The sequence below is a fragment of the Sebastes fasciatus genome, chromosome 14 (genome assembly GCF_043250625.1).
Source record: "Sebastes fasciatus isolate fSebFas1 chromosome 14, fSebFas1.pri, whole genome shotgun sequence".
Taxonomy (NCBI): Eukaryota; Metazoa; Chordata; class Actinopteri; order Perciformes; family Sebastidae; genus Sebastes; species Sebastes fasciatus.
The window spans coordinates 28,739,401-28,759,301 of record NC_133808.1 but is presented as its reverse complement, the minus strand read 5'-3'; the positions used below and the strand labels follow the sequence as shown (position 1 = coordinate 28,759,301).

Here is a 19,901-nt window from a genome sequence, read left to right as displayed (position 1 = left end):
ACATCCTGTTTTGCACTTAAAGTCACTGCTGACGTTTTTAATATTTAACGAAGATCACGATCTTTCCCGAACCTTGACCAAAGCTGTGAAAAACTATAGAAATGTTTAGTTGTGCTTTTGTTGCTCTGGGCAGTGAACATTTTGTTCAGTGTCAACATTTTGCAACTTGGCAGATACATTATCTAACAATGGTTCCTCATTATGTTGATAAAAAACGTAGTCAGGTGGCACTGTGTTCCTTTTGAAACGTATGCTGTTGCAGTTTAAAAATGTCATTTTCAGTACACAGGGTTGGTATGGGTGGGAGCAGCATCAGCGTGAGTACCCATGATGGCAAGCAAAACTTTTGTTTCTGCTTTTTTCTCCTACGTGAGTAGGCGGCATCCTCCGGGTCTGAAAAATGAAGCTAAACGCTGAAGTGCCTTAAACCTGCATTTTCTCTAACAGCCAGCAGGGGGCGACTCCTCTGGTTGCAAAAAGAAGTCTGATTGTATAGAAGTCTATGAGAAAATGAGCCTACTTCTCTCTTGATTTATTACCTCAGTAAACATTGTAAACATGAGTTTATGGTCTCAATCGCTAGTTTCAAGTCTTCTTCAATACAGCATGATGTTCATTTAGTAAATGATGGTCCCATTTAAAGTCAAATAGACCATAAAGCAGGGGATGCTTTAGTGCGGGGCTACCTTGTGATTGACAGGTCGTTACCACGGCGTTGTCCGGTCTGGGAGTAGTCCGTGTTTTCGTCTTACAACTTTAACCCTTTCACAGTGTGTTTTCACTTCATGAAAGTCAATTATAACATTTTGGTCGCCTAAAAATATCTTATTCAGCGTTCGGTTGTACTTAGCTCCACCGTCTCGTGTCACTTCTGGTTCCGAAAAACCAAGACGGCCAAAATTAAGGCTTCAAAACAGTAGTCCACAAACCAATGGGTGACGTCACGGTGACTACGTCCACTTATTATACACAGTCGTATGTACGTGAGTCCTCCATGTGTTTGTGTTAATCGTGGATAGTTGTTAGTTCTTCTTCTGGCAGTTTGAGGTGATTACCACCACCCTCTGGGTTGAAGTCCGGCCAACGTTTGTTTATGTTTTCTGTGGAAGAGATAAATATAATGGCTGCCAAAATGAAACAGCAAGATGTACAGGCTGTGACCATAAAGACCATCTATTGAAGATGAATACGTTAGTGCAGATAAGGCTCTCTGGCTACCGTCTTGCATTCAGGCTGTTGCAGATAGCAGAGGGGATGAAGGGGATCTGGCACCGCTGCTGTTGTATATTGTGGAGAAAACAGTGACACATACCCACACATAGCAGTACATACAATGGGGAGGAGGCAGAACAACAAGAGCATGACCTATATATGCCAGGGACACCCGAACAATGCTCGGCTTATCAACCCTCTGAACACAAAATAACAGCTGCAGGAGCAAGAAAGAGCTGATCCACCAGGGACGGCAGCTCTCTGAGATAAACGTCCTACACAGTCACAGTCTCAGCACGTTAGTTAGAAACCAGAGATGTGAAGTAGCCGAGTCCTTGTACTCCGTTCAAAATCACTTTAGAGGCTTTGGTTTGTTTCTCATATATTCACATTTAGGAGACTTTTTACTACATCACAGAAGAATATTTGTATTTTTTTACTCCACTACATTTATCTGACAGCTGGTTACTTAGTATATCCATATTTTACAATCATCTTCTAGAGGTGGGCGATAGCACAAAATCTGTTTCTGATCTGATTAGTCAGGAGAAGACATCGATAGGCTAGTTCTGCATTAACTCTGAGTTAACTTTTCTGTTAATGCGTCAGTAGGCAGTATATTTTTGGCATCATTAGGCAACAATTCCATAATAACCTTTCAGCATATTGTAATTCAAATGTTCTGAGAGAAAACTAGACTTCTGCTCCTCCTCATGGCTCTGTTTACAGGCTTTAGAAAATCTAGCCCGTGACGGGAGACAATCACAGTTCATTTCAGAGAGAGAGCGTTCCTATTGGCTGTGCTCCGGGTCATGTGATCGGAACTTGGCGTTCCTTCAACAGATTTCACAATGGCGGCGTCACAAACTTTTCATTTTATAGCTAAACCGTGCACTACAAGATGATTCTAAAAACATTTCAGAAGAGAAATAGGCATTAACGTAACAGAATATTGATTCATATTTAATATGCACTGCCTAGTTTGACCGTTTGGTCGGAGTTTGTGAGTGATTGACAGCCGGCTCTCATAGACGGCAGCTGGATAGCAGACCTCAGATCAGCTCTGACTGCTTGTTTTCCTCCGGTCTGTGAAATCTTGCAGATGCCGTTAGGAGCATCGGAGGACACCGGAGAACACAGAGGCACACAATTTTTTTTAGGTTACCTGTTTCATGTACTACTGTCATGATATAGCGACTGTTTTATAAAAATAACTTTTTTTAATCATATTTGCTCCAATCTTGCCTACTTCAGCTTTAATGACTTTATACATTACCAAAAGTTGAGTATTTCAAACATGTATGTTATAGACAAGATTTTATTGTTGTCTGTACTAACAAGGCACAGCAGCCCAGTCGCACTAAATGGCGTATGCATGCAGTAACAACGCCGTTCTTGCTTTAGGCTCAACCATGATGTTTTTCCTAAACCTAACTGCAGCTGTGTCAGTAGTTTTGTTGCGTGGCGTACAAATGACAGGCGAAAAGGGCGAAAATGCGTTCTCATGACACACGGAATGTCCTTGTGATGTCTCTGTGTTATTATACGCCTTCCCATGAGATTGGGTTGTGCACAGAGAAGCAGAGATCATACTGACGCTGGCACTGATATCTAAAACAGGAAGTGGCACTTTTGGCATGGATCCGCCCACCCCAATCATCCTGAGATAAGATTATCAAATATGGCTAATGTCATCATTACTTTTTCCCCTGTTTACAAACTTCCTTTCCATCTTTTCTTTTGTTTTTTTTCTCCATTTGTTACTAAGTTCAGTCTAAAAACATGAAAAGTTTTCACCCAAGAGCAAAACTAAACTCTACTCTTCCTCACTCAGACACTTGAGTACTCTTTACTTCTGACACTTCACATTTACTTTTCTTATGATATTATTATCAGTGATTAAATTAATTTTGCCATAAAGCAGTCTGCATCAAAGTGATGAATGAACTGGATGTTACAAACTGAGGAAGTACAAGGTGCTATTTAATTCATAAACATCCTCGTCTAAGTGTCGTATCAAAAAAGATTTTCACGGTTTAATTTCCAGAAAATTCACAAAATCACAAAATGTCACTATTGAGATATTAAGTTACCTGTACCGAGATATATCTCACTGGTTCCAGCATGGGTTAACCTGGGCTAAAGTGGCTCAGACTAAGTAAAGTACACACATGTAGGTTTACAGACATTTATGTTTCCACAAACACTGGAGCCCCCAGGAGACAATTAAAAAAAAGTCTCAGAAAAAGAGCTGGTTGTTGGGGTTGAAAGCATTTACAGTGTCAGCTTATTATCTTTTAATTTCTGCCGTGATTGTAGAAGCACAAAGACGCACTGCTCTGTAATCAGCAGTTTGTTTTGCTCCAGCAGAGACGGCTCTGTTCCTGCTTTAAGTAGATAATTGGAGAGCTGAGGGAGACACCAACAAAGACCGCAGGAGGAGGAGGTGAAGAGGGAGGAGGAGGTGGTGGGAGTTCAGAAATGCAGTCTGCAACTTCTGCTGACTTGAAATCTTGAACACTACAAGAACATTATGTTTGGTTTGCCCTTTGACTTGTCTTCTATCATGGTATGCACTCACTCAGGCTGTTCTCATACATTTCTCTTTGCTATACCTATGAAAAGGAATGCACTCTATTCGTATATAACCCACATAATCAATTTGTAATCGTGAGCCAGGACAGATAACATAGTATAACTACTGTTTGTGTCCCATGTGAAACCAGAAGTCAACTTTGACTTATTTTTTACGTATATTCCGTACTTAAGTTAAGCCACTTCCGTAGTCATTTTAACCCAAACCATGATCCTTTCCTAAACCTAACCAAGTAGTTTTGTTGCCTAAACACTGCAGGGGCTTGCACAGGCGCACTGATCGCTCGTGTTGCTACACATACATTACTGGAAAAAAAAATTTTGTAAGATGTCATACAAACCGTTGTATGACGTTGACTCAGTGGCTATTATCAATAGCTGCTGTAAGGAATCACCTGACCTAAACACATACTGCAACTAATATTCAAACTACTCAACCTACTCAATATAGTCCCACATGTGTAGAAAGTCATGAAATCATCACAAACATAATCCAAAGTGAGTCTTTTTGAGACTGTTAGAGTCCTAGCAGGTGATTTGTTAATTGTTAACAGGGAGAATGAACCCGGTTCCTGCACTCTCTCACGAGGGGGAGGTGGCAGGTTAAGAAGGGGGATGCATTTTGATTATTTTGCTAACAAGGGGGATGGCATCCCCCCCTCAAGTCGCCTACTGCTGTTACCAGAAAAACTGTCTAAAATGACAGCCCGTTCTCATTCCCAGGACGTCAAATACCGACGCTTTGTCATTGCTGTCGGCGTTTGATAGCGCCGCACAAGGCATTCTTTAGCACCAGTGTGAGACGCACCAGGTTTTCCATTAACTACATTGTAAACTCATCCACGGCAACAGTAAACGCTCAGAGAAAGTGCTGTGGTGACTTAGTGTAAAGAGCAAAACAGACACACCCTGAGGTGGACGGGTCCAACAAAAACACAAGGCTTTCATCCAAGAGACCGCTGTTCATGTCCCGTGCGTTAAGTTCATTTGTGTCCCATGTTCACAACGTTCTGTTTCATTTTCACTTTAAAAACGTTTTTTTCCTAAACCTAACTAAGTGGTTTTGTTGCCTAAACCTAAAGTGATGAGAACGTGTTGGATGTTTACCTCATGTGGTCGTGCAAATAATGATTCTTGTCTGTCGGGAGCAAAGGCAGAGTAGCATTCTTAAACCGGGCACACACTGTTCGGATTAAGCCAGATTTGAACCCAAAATTGATCGCCCCTGGCTTAATTTAGATTTGGACTGAATTTCTGGTTGTCGTTGGACCTGCAGTTTGAGAGCTAGGGCCACGATGCCTCAGTAATCACCTGGACGATGAACAATCTGGTTCTCGGACGATCAGTTGGATTTCTGGCAGGTCAGAAGGTTTTTGTCTGCTGTCTTTCGGTCTGAGCAGTTCCACGGCCCGATTTCTCTCATTGCTGCTGTTATAAACTGTAGTGATCTTGAAAGGGGGCATTGAAGACAACAACCGACACAGCCATCTTGGACGCCTCACAACACCCTGACAAAAAAACTAGTTAGTTTTTTGCTTACTTGACAAGTTGTGCAGCGTTGACCAATAGGAGCTCAGAGAGAGGAACGATGTCGTTGGTTATAAATTCACAGCTACTGTGATGAGTTGAGAAAAGTCAGGCCTGGTTTCTCTAGACGCTGGAACCATTCCTTCAACATAAACAAGGACAAGCTTCTCTGGAGGCAGAGTATATTTGGAGGCTGTTGGGTTTTATAGGCCAATCGTGTAGCTAACTGTAACTGCAGCACACACATGTGGCCTTCCTACATTTTTCCTGCACGTTTCAAACTGACAAATGGGTCCAATGAAGAGATGCTCTGCTGCTACTATACCAGCATCACTTCATATTCAAATGCAAGAGAAGCATATTCATACAAGGTCACCGCATAGCTTTATAGTAACAATTATTGTTGAATTTTGCAGGACAAAATAATGAGTATTGTTTGTTTTTTTTGCTTAGAGAGATTTGTTAAATCCAGTATACAACCCATCAGATATGTGGTAGCCTTTACTTCACACAAAGCCTTCCAACAATTGAACCTCAGCTAAACCCTGCTGAGTAAACACAGACTGAGACTGAAGATAAATAGTGATGAATAATGATTAACTATAGCTGAAACCGAGCTGGAAATTAGGCACGTTTAAAAGGCAAAATGAGTAGGGTTTATCAAAAAATCAATATAGAGAGAGACTCAGAAATACAAAAATAATCCCTCTCAATCATCCCCATTATGTCCCACTAGAAGTGTGTGGTGGTACCCACAGACAGAATCACCCACACTATTTTATCCCAAATTGAACCATAGAATTTCCAAAGATGCCACATACGTGAGACTGAATTTGGGGGGAAATAATGCAGAAGATAGCTGTAATATTTGACGGCATGGTGCAGACATAGCCCTAGTAGATGATCCAGGATAGATGCTGTGAGAATGTAGAATGTGATAAACATGAGGGAGAAATCATGGGACTGAGACGTGAATGTTTGTGACTCTCGTCAGGGTAAACATAGCTGTTAACACTGCAGACGACTGCAAGAGGGGGAAACCTGTTTCTTAAAATCATCGGGTTGGTTCTGCTATGCTGTTGCTATAGCAACGGGTAGTCCCGAGATGACAGGGCTCTCTCTTTTCTTCTTCTTTTTGTGGGGAAACCTCTCAGTTGTTTTGTTTTTTCTGAGCCTTTTGTCATTAAAGACACACGACGTTCCTCAATGTGAGCTTTTTTTTTATCTGAGGGTGTCCATGAAACAGTAGAGCAATATCATTTTGTTTCTATGATTAATGGGAGGAGAAAGAAGAAAAACGAAGTTCTGTTACACAAACTTATAATCATTTTCTTGTGAAATATGGAATAATTTGATCTCTTTGGGCCTTAAAAAATTATTGAAATGAAAACAAGTTCGGAGCAGAAATGTCTAAAATGATGACTCAGAGTGAGATGTGTAAGAGGTCACAAGCCAAAACATGTAGTGAATTACTCATTTCATAATTAACAATACCATTTTATGTGTTTTTGTATTAAACCTTAACCTCTTTTAGCGGACGAACCCGGTACCGTTTTTTTTGTTATCTCATTTACATTGTTATTGATCTTATTTGTTATTATCTAAGTTTTAAATTGATAATACAAATGTGTAATTCATGTGGCAACAAAACTTGACAAACAAATGACCCCTGAAGTCTGAGCAGAAACTCTTATTCAGCAGCTTTCTGACTGACCTCATGTTGTACGTCACACAGCAGCTGAACAAGCAAAGAGGGCATCTTGTCCAAAAATAATCTATACACATAGGCTACTGGTGGAGAGTACTGGTCCCATTGGAGCACTGGGTTGCTGCTGTAAACACTGTTGTGAAGCAGAAAATTCAGCACCGCAATGCAGATCCATAAATTTCACAAACGAGCTCTGCTCGAAAATGTTCGCTTCCTGTGCAGAAATCTGTGATCGAGGCCTTTTTTTAACATCTTGAGCTTCAAACATCAGAGGGATTTTCTCTCATTTAACCTTCTGACCTCTGTGACCTTTGACCTTTTCTCTTTGACACACACCTGTGAGCATCTGGATAAAGGAATCAATTAACGGTTCACAGCTTTTTAATCATCACCAAGCTGTTTGTGTTATTCCATCATCACTTCTTTAACCACATGTAAATGAAGAACAAGTCACCCCCAAAATCATGGATTTTTATATCTTTTAATATTCAAAAAATACTTCAATTTTGGCTTCTTTAGTACATAAACCACCTGGATCTGCTCCTCTTATTAATACAGTGTCTACTGTTTGTTAGGAAATGAAAAGTGCAAAGTAGTGGACACTCTGTCCTCAGTCCACCACGCAGAGGAAAGGCTACTTCAATGCTCCCAAAGAAAACAGTCAGCGTGACATCCAGACTCAAACTACAGATGTCTGTTCTCAAATCATAATAATGATAAAAAAAAAAAAGAGAGAGAGAGAGCCGGGGGCACAAGTGACCCGAGCCACGTGCAAAATCAAACACAGTAGACCTTCCTGTGGATGGAAATAATAAAAACCCAGAAGAGTCCTCAGTGAGCTACAGCAGAGGAGCTTCTTCTTCTTCTTCAGTCAAACTAAAAGTCCATGACAAAGCAGCAGATGAACGGGGCCAGCCCGTTGCTCTTCCTGCATGCTGAAGATCTGAAGAGTCATTTCAAGTTTATTTATTTGTCTTTTTTGGTTATTATGTATTTTATATATCCTGCAGCCTCCTGTGTGCAGAAGCAGCAGAGCTTCACAGCGTCGAACAGCTTTAATCCAAACTGAGGATATTAAAAAAAAAAAAATTTAAAGGGACTGTTTGTAATTTTTTACACGTATAAATCTACCGGGTCGGTTTCCCATGCGCGCTCGCATATGCGCGCTCGCGTGTGGCCGGAGTCTCTGCTCCTCTGCCTGCTTGCCTTCAGTCACACACCGCACGTGTTCTCGCTGTCTCGCTTTGCATGCGCGCACACTCCACACTGCAGAAGAGTTAGTTTAGCTCTGAGGATATCTAGTGAATGTACAGTGGACGTTTGTGCAAAAATAACTGCTGCAGCTCCTCCAGACCAACAGAGGTTTTCCGTGTCTTGTGAAGTGACGGGGCTCCGCAGAGAGAAACGTTATCGTCTCCGACCGGGTCAGCTAACATTACTGCCAAGCAGGTGAGATATAGAGTGATATTGTGGTTTTAGCATGTCATGTGTCGCCTCACTGTTTTGAGCAATGCTCGTTCATGTCTATTTAGAGCGAGCAAGCGCGAACCCGACGCTGACTTTCGTTGACTTAACGGCCACAGGTGTCGCTCTTAACAAGCATTTCTGGAAGTTACAAACAGTCCCTTCAAAAAAGAATCACTGCAAAGTAAATGTGTTTAGGGCAACACTGGCAGAACCCGGATTCCTTACAGTTCATTAGACTAGAACACTGTCCAGCAGCTGTTACCGCTTCTTCTTCTGCTTTAGAGATTTCCTCCTCTTCAGGATCATCTCATACAGTTTGTCCATGCCCTCGTGGAGCCCCTCACCTATTATAGCGCATGCAGGTTGGATGTGATAGGTGGTGGAGGGGGTGAGCTCGTGCAGAGCCAGCTGCTTCTCTATATCCGCCACTGGGAGAGACTTGGGCAGGTCCTGCTTGTTGGCGATGACCAGCAGCGGCGTGCCCTGGTTCTCTGCAAACTTGGTGACTTTGTGCAGCTCGGTCTTGGCCTCCTCCAGCCTGTCAACGTCCACGGAGTCCACAACGTAGATGATCCCATCAGTGCACCGGCTGTAGGACTTCCACAGAGGCCTCAGCTTCTCCTGGCCTCCCACGTCCCAGAAATGACAGCTGATGCCCTTCGCGGTGCCGTTGCTCAGCTTAATCTTCTCAGTGTTGAACCCAATCGTGGGCACAGTGTTGACGAACTCGTTGAATTTCAGTCTGTAAAGAACTGTGGTCTTTCCAGCAGAGTCCAAGCCCAGCATGACGATGTGGAGAGACTGGAAGGCAGAGATGTTGGAGAAGCTGTTGCCCATTTTGGCAAAAAAAGATTTGTGTCTGCAGCTTCTGGAGGAGGGGGTTTTATCCAGTTTTTGGAAATAAAACAGATCTAATGCTCAGATCCTGTTCTTATGAATCCCCTGTGGAGGGACCTTGGTGGTGCGCAGGCCCCGGTGCGCTCTGGATGACTGGTCGGCTCCGGTGCGCCTCGGCAGGACGCAGCGCGCCGTTCATTAGTATTCTCCTCACGCACTCGCATCCATTTGGCCACGAAGAAGCTCCGCAGTTAAAAAAAGGCTCCTTCAGGACAGTGAGGACGGTGTCAGCTTCTGGTTGAAGGACAACGATGATCAAATCCCCCCCCCCCTTCTGTGTGTGTCCTCTGATTCTGTCCTCTCTGCAGGATCAAACAGTCCCTCTGGAAGATGCGCACAAACACATTCACCTCCTCAGGCGTGTGACTGCACCCTGCTCCTGCTCCTGCTCCTGCTCCTGTTCCTGTTCCTGCTCCTGCTCCTGCTTCTGCTTCTGCTCCTCCTGCTCCTGCTGCTCCTGTCCAACCGGGAGAATATACCGTCCACCTCCTCTGAGTGCACCGGTTTGCTGCTGCTCCCCGGACGGTCTCTGCAGCTGCTCTGTCTCTCTCTGTTGTGAGGCTGGCTGACAAAACAAGACCGCAAAACAAGAGGAGGCGGCCCTGCTACGCTCCACCCCGCCGGGACATGTGCCAATGAGGCAGCACACAATCTTGCTGTGGTGATCCGGTTCCTATACAGACACACAAACACTACTATAGTGCAAACTTCACTAGCAACGTTTGGCTCATAAAACACATATTGTGGACATGTTTGTCTTAAAAAAATTAAAAATAAAGGCCAAATTGCATCAGAAATAGTTGAAGCTTCAAAGTATATTCTCTAAGTTGGTTTGATTTTCTTTCTGTCACCAAATAATACAAAAAAAGTATAAAAATCTAATAAAATATGAAGGAGTTAAAGCCTTATTTCTTATTCTAAAATACACTGTTGTTATTCTCTGTGTTCATGGTAACCTCCTGGGATCATTCATGGGCAACTGCGCCCTCTGTTGGTACAACTGGGCCACAACAGGAAGGATAATAACTGTTGATAAAGGCCACTTTAAAGATAAGTTTTAAAGTGAATACAAGGTGTTTTTGCTTGTAATAAGTAAAAAAAAAAAATCTGCCAATGGGATGAGTGAAATTTGCTTGGTAAGATTTCTTGAAAAAAATAATATTTAGCCTGTCAAGATAAAAAAAAACATCTTGAAATTATCTGGGAAAACTCATTTTGAGCTATATTTTACTATTGGGACGTATGTTATAATAAGCCTGTAATGCTACAAAAGTAGTATTCACTAAAAACAAGTCCCTATATCTCACTGAAATGTTACTTGTTAGGCGATTGTATCTTATATTAAATGTTATGAGATATTTTGACTAGTAATTAGACAAATATATCTAGGAAGATTCTGCGTTTTTGCAGTGAATTACAGTTTCTCTAGGTCGCTTTGATACATTTTTCAAATCATCCTTAACATTTGCTAAACAGTGAGTGCATTTCTCGAAACAATTTGTATAAATAGCACCACACCTACAAAATCCTAGTTATCTCTCAAAAGTAAATATGCATGTCCATGAATGTCAGAATGACAAGTCGTTGTGTCATTGTTTACAAACCAGATAGTCCAGATAATGCACAGCCATGTTGTCATTATAACAGTGTAGCCTACTCTAAGTATATTCTGATGTATACTTTGGTGAAGGTTTTGATAGCAATGATGATGATTCTGTATGGTAAATATAAATTTCAACAGTACAAAGTTCCACATCACTGTATGTGGGAGATTGATTGGAAAGGATTCACATTTAGTGTTTTTACTGAATTTTGTTGACAGACCATGTCATTGGGATATAGAAAATAAAAAGACTGCTTTACAGCACTGCATAGCACAAAGGAGCAAACTACTAAATTAGAAATGTAAACATCTGAGTACTTTTATATAGAACTGGTTGATCATTGGTTGATCTAACGCTTCAAACATCCCCTTCATTAAACTCAAGATTCACTTGATTCATCGATTCAGGACACATTTTAAAAAAAAAAGTTTAAAATATGTTTTATAGATTATGACAATTGGTTCAACCATTTTGCATGCGAAGAACGAGATGTATAGGTATACTGTACATTTTGATTAACTACATAATCAATTGATAATGAAACAGCAGACCATTGTACACAATCATTTGATGAATGTGACAAATTATTTACAATTTGTACAAGTGACTAGACGATGTTTCACTTCTGATCAGAGAAATGTACCAAAGCCACTGAGAAAATCTGTAGAAGCAAAAACTCAAGATGATCAAAGCTGACATTTAAAATGTGTGTTGAGATGCATTTTTGGAAACAAAAAGTTGAGAATAATATAAATATGTCTGTGGTCATATTTCTCACAACAAAACAAATGAAAAAACAAAACATTGAAATATTTTTATTAGGCTATATTTAATTCAACCAAAGGACCAAGGTGAATAAAGAAGTTCTTTGGTGATTGAAAAATTAAACTCAGAGCAGTGATTGACGTTGTAAATGTCTTTATGGGATTTTCCAAACTACTAAATGCACTTTCAAGCAGCACATGAACAGTGTCTCGTCACCAACACTGTATTCATGAACAGAAACCTTTAGCACCACCTGGTGAGCAACATGAGATCACATTAAGTTGTCTATAGAGTAGTATTTTAGAGGAGATCTACATATATTGAATGGCCCTGCACACCCAATGCTAATGACTTTTCCTCTAGCGCCATCATGAGGTTGACATTAGTGGATTGGAGTGAACTATTGGATGAAATGTGTTCAGACGTTCATGTTCACCTCAGGATGAAGTACATAGAAAACATTACAGCAGACAGAACTAAGACATCACTTTGGGATGTGAGAACTCAGGACAGGCAAAGACATTTTAGACCAAAAGATTTAATCAATGTATTGAACAAAAATAATAATCGCAGTGTAAAAACACTCCATTAAATACTTAAAGTATCAAAAGTGAATGTACTCATTATGCAAAAGTCTGTTACTGTATATCTATAATACATACTTGGAATATTATCACAGATGCACCAACGTATTTAATGCTGTTACTTTTATGTAATGAAATTTAGCTCCACATTTACCAGCTGCAACATTAAAGTGATGAACACTTTAATACATCAATAAATATAATCCAGTAACATAATATATGTTATGTGATACTGTTCTGAAATGGGCCATTCTGCAAAATGAGTATTTTTACTTCTTGTACGTTAAGTATATTTTGATGCTAATACTTTTGTATTTTTAGTATTTTCACACTGTAGTATTGCTACTTTAACTTAAAAAGATCAGAGTACTTCTTCCGCCACTGTCAGCTGTTTCAATATAGCTTTATGGCTGCTGATGATGCAGAAGTAGAGGCTCTATATTGTATTTAAGGTATTCATTTCTGGCATGCTGTGTGCAAACATTTGTAAAATAAGAAAAGAAAAGTCCATAATTTTGGTATTGGGTAAGTTTGTATGTAAAGCGTGTTAAGTAACTGCATATTCTGTGAAAACAACATGAATTGTGTGAACAGTTTGGTCCACAACAGACAAATGTTGTGCTAAATGTGTTTAGAGTTTTGAAAATGTGACTACAGATTGGACAACAGGGTGTTAGCGATTGTAAAAAAAAAAACTGTAACATGATAGTTTATGGCACCGGTCTGCTGTACTGCTTTCATCCACCAGATGGCAAACTGTGTTTTTTCTGCCACATTTCAGCTGTCAGATGTTTTTATTTAGTCCCAACAGTGAGCACTGAGCTGTGATGTGACAGGAATATGAGATAACGTGATATTTAATCTGGAGTTTCTGCACATTTCCTCCTAAACAAAAAGGAAAGTCAGTACAGACAGACAGCAGCAGGGAGATAGAACAGCTCAGTGTTGTGATGGAGTGATAAAATGTAAATAAAGGAGGAGAGGAGAGGAGAGAGGTCTGGGCATGTTCATAATACACAAACATACACAGTTCTGGGAAGTAGCTGTTTCAACAAACAGTCGGTGTGCATGTGCACACACGTCCTCAATTTCTCCTTCATCACTATTCCAGAGAGGATACCTGCAGGAGCGCCACTCCACCCACCTCCTCTTCTCTCCAAATAAATGCACACACACACACACACACACACAAATAAATCTCTCTCTTCTCCACACACACATCCATTTTACTGTAGCCCTCCCCTGACTGCGTCCATTCCCTGGAGCCTGGTTCCTTTCCAGGGATGTCATTACCAGGGGTGTACTGGAGGATAAACATAAATAAACTCCATTTACCGTCATCCCAAAAGCTGAAATAGCTTTCAAGCTCGCTCTTTTTTGTATATTGTTGGATGTTGCTGTCTTCACAAGAGCACAGAGGAGCCATTAACCCCACCCACACACGGGAGGTGAAGGTAAAAACAAATAAGCATCCTGTGCACTGAGGTTAGCAAAAACACTGACCATCTATATTACATAATAGTCTTATCTAGGTGAGGCTGAGGTTAAATTTGTGTCTGGTATTTTTCACTCCCATGAGCCCTTTTTCCATGATACTGGTTTGGCTGGGAACCACCACATTTTTTAAATATTTACTTTTTTTCTTTGTTTATTTTTTTAACCAGTACAACCCAGAGTCACTGACCAAAGACTTCACTTGGAAACATTTAGGATATTTCATGGCGTATCATTATATTTCTGCTAAAATAACAATGCAAACATTCTACTGTGTATTACAGTAGACACTTGTTTCATTTACAATATGGGCAGAAAACTCCAGGAAAAGTGTAAAAAGAAACTTGTTTTAACATGGCAACACATTCTCATCCTAACTCATCACATACCGATCCTTGACTCCGTGACTCCACCATGCCTTGGTGGAGTCACGCCCCTTGGATTGTCACCGGCCCTTGGTGGCGTCACGGCCCTTGGTGGCGTCAGGCCCCTTGGTGGCGTCACCGGCCCTTGGTGGCGTCACCGCCCCTTTTGCAAGCTGCTAATTTGACCATTTTTGGTGGAAATTTTGGAGCAGAAATAACAGCAACTTCCCTAAAGGAGGTTGCTTATCTACAAAAAAAATACTGGTTCAATTGGCTCCACTCACTGAGGTTTAATTCAACCAATGAGATTGTTTCTATCATCACCGTGGCTCCATGGCTGAGGAACATTAGTAAATCTAAAACTGCCTGCAACCAAAGGGCCCACATGTAAACCAAATATTCAAATCATGATTTATTCACGTTATCAGGCATGTTTTCCAGAAGCATCTTCATGTGGGAGTTTTTCTCTAATCTGTTGATGGAGGTGGTTTGAATCTGTGTGGGCATGTTTATCTGGTGTGTCCTCGGCTTCAAAGTGGGTCACATCGGTACAAACATGCCATGAATGGATGACTGTTTTCAAAAGAATGATGTTCAGCTGCCTCATGGACCGGGGAACGTATCTGAACAAAGAGGGGGCATCATTTCACGGCATGCGGAGGGGGTTTGGGGGCAAATGCATTGAAACACACATAGACCTGTATTACTGATGTATGACTATTGAGTCACGTTACAGAACACTTTTTTAGTCTGACACCCAGGCGCCAGGATGAGGTGACTGATGAGGCTGTTTACATTGTGAGGGGGCAATTTTAATTAATAGATAGTTAATTAAAAATAGCCTGAGAAAGGCTAAATAACAACAACAACAACAACAACAACAACATAAGGCTACTGTTTCAAAAGAATAGGCTACATGTATTAATCAGAGCACTCTCAAGAACGTAGCGCTAGCATCTTGCAAAATATTTTTTATTAACTTATGAAAGATTCTCTGTCAAAAAACACGTCTCTTTTTCATAGACTGTATAGAAGAAGTTGACGTAGTCACCGTGACGTCACCCATTGGTTTGTGGACTGCTGTTTTGAAGACTTCAGTTCGGCATTTCAGCCGTCGCAATCTTGTTTTTTTGCAACCAGAAGTGACACGAGAGGGTGGAGCTAAGCACAACCGAACGTTGAATGAGACATTTTTAGGCGACCAATTAACTTTCATGAAGTGAAAACACACTGTGAAAGGGTTAAAGTTGTTAGACGAAAACACGGACAACTCCCAGACCGGACAACGCCGTGGTAGCGACCTTTCAATCACAAGGTAGCCACGCCCTGAAGCATCCCCTGCTTTATGGTCTATCTGACTCTAAATGGGACCATAGTTTACTAACTGAACATCATGCTGTATTGAAGAAGACTTGAAACTAGAGATTGAGACCATAAACTCATGTTTACAATGTTTACTGAGGTAATAAATCAAGTGAGAAGTAGGCTCATTTTCTCATAGACTTCTATACAATCAGACTTCTTTTTTGCAACCAGAGGAGTTGCCCCCTGCTGGCTGTTAGAGAGAATGCAAGTTTAAGATACTTCTGCATTGGCTTCTCTTTTCAGAGTTACTGCCTGCTTTTTTTAAAACCATGAAAAGCAAGCAGGCTAATAAGTGATGTGTTATGTCTGTCTATCGATTTCCTCCTCTTCGTTTCAGTACTACAGACAGCGCTGCACCTACACACTACAAACAGACTCCAAAAGTTACCCAGATCGCCGCCGCCCCCCTGGCTTCCACAGTCTATATCTATAATTGACACTGTGAAATTTAATTTTGTAAGTAAAAGTGTAGCCAGGACGCTGATTGTTTAATGTTACATAACTTATGAATGAATAATGGTCTTACTCTCAAGGACGAAGAGAAAAAAATGAGTGTTCAGAGCAGTCTGGTCTCTCTGAGCTGTTTGCTAATGAAGACTGTGAAGTCTGATCTGCAGGATATCGCAATGCTGATATCACATCCAGACATTCCTAATGACTCTTAAGTGTTTTCTGAAGTTGGAAGCTTTTGACTCAAGTTTGACAGAAAGGCCACAGGAAATTGGACTGAAGCAGCCATGAAAGGTGACTGATGCAACAGAGGTCTTTGCCTGTGAAATCATGTCAAATGACTCGAGGGGCCTGTGGCTTTCAGGGCTGATCGCACACTTCAATCAGGAAGTCAGATTTCACTCAAAACTCTGCCGATGACAAATACCAGGGAATGTTGTCGTCCCTAACCTCCATGAACAGTAAATAGATTGCATTTACACTCACCGGCCACTTTATTAGGCACACCTGTTCAATTGCTTGTTAACACAAATAGCTAATCAGCCAATCACATGGCAGCAACTCAATGCATTTAGGCATCTAGAGGTGGTGAAGACGACTTGCTGAAGTTCAAACCGAGCATCAGAATGGGGAAGAAAGGGGATTTAAGTGACTTTGAACGTGGCATGGTTGTTGGTGCCAGACGGGCTGGTCTGAGTATTTCAAAAACTGCTGATCTACTGGGATTTTCATGCACAACCATCTGTAGGGTTTACAGAGAATGGTCCGAAAAAGAGAACATATCCAGTGAGCGGCAGTTGTGTGGACGGAAATGCCTTGTTGATGTCAGAGGTCAGAGGAGAATGGGCAGAGTGGTTCGAGATGATAGAAAGGCAACAGTAACTCAAATAACCACTCGTTACAACCAAGGTATGCAGAATACCATCTCTGAATGCACAACATGTCCAACCTTGAAGCAGATGGGCTACAGCAGCAGAAGACCACCCGGTACTAGCAAGGTGTACCTAAAAAAGTGGCCAGTGAGTGTATGTAGCGCCTTTCTAGTGTTCCGACAACTAAAAGCGCTTTACACAACATGTCAACATTCACACACACATTCATACAAGGTGCCAAACAAATTTTGCTTCATATTTGTAAGTCCAGACATTTGTAATCAGCCAATGTTTGAATTTTGACCCAACAAGTTACAGAGAGAACATTTAAACTCCACACAGAAAGGACCAAAGGACCCCCAGAGGTTGCGTTAAAGATTTTGCTTAAAAAAATAATCATATTGTAGCTTTAACATGAAAGATGGCCGCAGAGAAAATCCAAAGTTTCCAATTTCTATCGTATATTGCTGGTGATGAACACCTCAAAACCAGGACAGAACAAATAATTCTGCTTTGACGTATTGTGCAGTTTATTATTGCAGTTTTGAAGGCTCAAAGAAACAGGAGGATGTTTCTGCCTGGTGGTGAAGCCCTACATACTGTATTGTTTTCCGTCCTCAGCTGAATGGAAACGTCTCTGAACAGCCTGCAGGAGGTCGCTGATGGGAGCAGGTTGATTGCTGCTGCTGCTGCTGCTGGAGGTATACACCCCACATCTTTGTGTTATCCGACCTGATAGACCACTGAGCTCCGTCTTAATGGCTCCTCCAGCTGCACGCTTTTGGGAAGATAAAAGCATCGCTCTCAGCATCGTGTGTGCGTCTCCAACGGGCTGTGTTGAGGTATAATGGAAGCTGACAGGACTGGTTCACCTCCCTAAAGAAAGCATCTGGACTAGAAGCCCTTCAGATAAAAAGAGAGAGTGGTGTGGCAGAATCAAAGAGAGAGAAAGATGGCCTGAATTATACCTCCATGCCTCACGTCTCAACTCAAGTGCTTTTGATGAAAGTGGAGTGTTTCTGTATGTTTCTATGTGTGCAAAACATAAACAGGCTACCAGGCATAGAATATATAATGTAGTATATCATACCATGCTGGATCAGAGATATACTGAGACTAAATCAAAGTCAGCAAGTCCTATGACGTCATTTCCACTTTATTTATTTTTTTCTACATCTTTATTTGCACACACATAAAATTCATAAAATCCAGATAATGAAAAAATAAGAAATGTGGCAGGAGAGGTCAAGATAACAAACAATAACAATAATGGAGAAAACTAAGCTAATATAATTTAGAAAAACACAACAAAAAATAAAATAAGCAGACAGAACTAACGACCAAACCAATAAAAACAAATAAATACATGAAAAACAAACACAAAAGAGAAAAATATTGATATATATTTATTCTTTCTTTCAAGATTGATTGATAGAATCAAGTATTTTTTTAGCCCTGAAGAAGAAAAATTATCACACAAATGAATATTAAGAACCACAAATGTCAACCTCAACCTCAAGTCAGTCTGTTGACCAAAGTCAATAGGATTCAACCTCTGGAAACCACGAATGTCTGTACAAAATTGTGAGTCAATTCACTAGAATGAATCCTCTGAATGTCTGTACGTGATGTGTGCTTCATACGGACTCCTCTGAAAAGTGTGTTGTAGTGTCACAGATCTCAGCAATTTAAATGTTGTTTTTTTTAAACAATAGAGAAGCTAAAATGCGTAATTTACCTTTAATTTATCTTGAACTAAATTATTTTAATTGCCAAACTAAACTGCCAGATAACCGTTAATGTCTAATTGTTGAAAAACAATCTTCAGCTCACATTTCAGTTGTTAGATGGATCCTGTGAAGGTTAAAACAACAGCAGAAGGTGAAGTCTATGTGCTGCTGTTTGGACAGAACACCATCTGTGACTTCTTCTGAACCCGTCCTACACACATCTGCCCACAGCTGCATCGCAGAGCGGGAATTCATCACCTCAGTGAGGAAAAATGGTTTTGGTTACGCATGCAGCTGGTTTTCAAACACAACAACAGCACCAACATCACAGAGTCGTATCACTGCAGCCAGAATGAGACCTAGTTGTCTCATTGCACCCAGTGAGCGGTCTCGCACACAGCAGTGAGCTCCGTTCATTAACACCTCCTGTTGGATGCAAATGAGAAACACTGATTGAAAAAAGAAATAATAGCTGCAGGTCATAGCGGTGTCTCTGAGAGTCTGGAGGCAATTAGGAACATCATGGGAACTCAGTAAAACGGTGAATTCATATTTATACTTTAACAAAGAAAACACCTTACAAACAAGAGGAAATAGGGCACTTATTGGGGACTATTTTCAGCGGTGGATTAATCCACATTTAGTGCTCTTGTCACCTTAGAACGAGCCGTCTATATCTACATACGGAGCGGGTCCTCTTAACGAAGCAGGGCCGCCATGTTTCTACAGTAACCCAGAACGGACAAACCAAACACTGGCTCTAGAGAGGGACATTCACGTTTTTGTGGCATCGACCATAGTTCTCCTGCACGCTTGGCATAAGGGAGAAGTATCATTTGGTTGCAATTTGCAACCTCACAAGTAGATGCTGCAAAGTCCTACAGACTGCACCTTTAATCCACATTTGGTGGTTGATAAAAATCTGTGACAGGAGGACGGTATGTGTGTGAGATTGAGTCAAAATAAACTACAGTGTGTGTGTTCATGAAGTGTTAATGGAGGAACATGTCGCCCAGTATAACCGTGTTCCTCATTGGTGTGTTTTTAATAGTTTTTGGACAACAATGGTGCTCTGTGGCAGAGAGGAAGAAGATATATCAGGCTTTGGATACACACACAAAAAGCTTGTTTTTGAGCTGTCAAGTCAAGTCTAAAGAAAACCAGTTGAAGGGTTAGATTGCCTGTAGGTGTGAATGTGAGTGTGGATGGTTGTCTATCTCTATAATTCTCTATATTCAGACCTGGCATTAACATGCATCGTGATGA

At 41.0% G+C, this 19,901-nt stretch overlaps 1 protein-coding gene across 1 annotated transcript; it reads right to left on the bottom strand.

Annotated features, from left to right (window-relative positions):
- Positions 1–7,507: 7,507 nt before the first annotated feature.
- Positions 7,508–9,982, bottom strand: LOC141781848 (ADP-ribosylation factor-like protein 4C). The gene has a single exon (XM_074657755.1). It carries the CDS (start codon positions 9,344–9,346, stop codon positions 8,768–8,770), a length of 579 nt encoding a protein of 192 aa, XP_074513856.1. The 5' UTR covers positions 9,347–9,982; the 3' UTR covers positions 7,508–8,767.
- Between the last annotated feature and the right edge of the window lie 9,919 nt (positions 9,983–19,901).

Coding starts and splice junctions, on each gene's coding strand:
- LOC141781848 (XM_074657755.1), bottom strand. CDS start 9,346: ATGGGCAACAGCTTCTCCAACATCTCTGCCTTCCAGTCTCTCCACATC.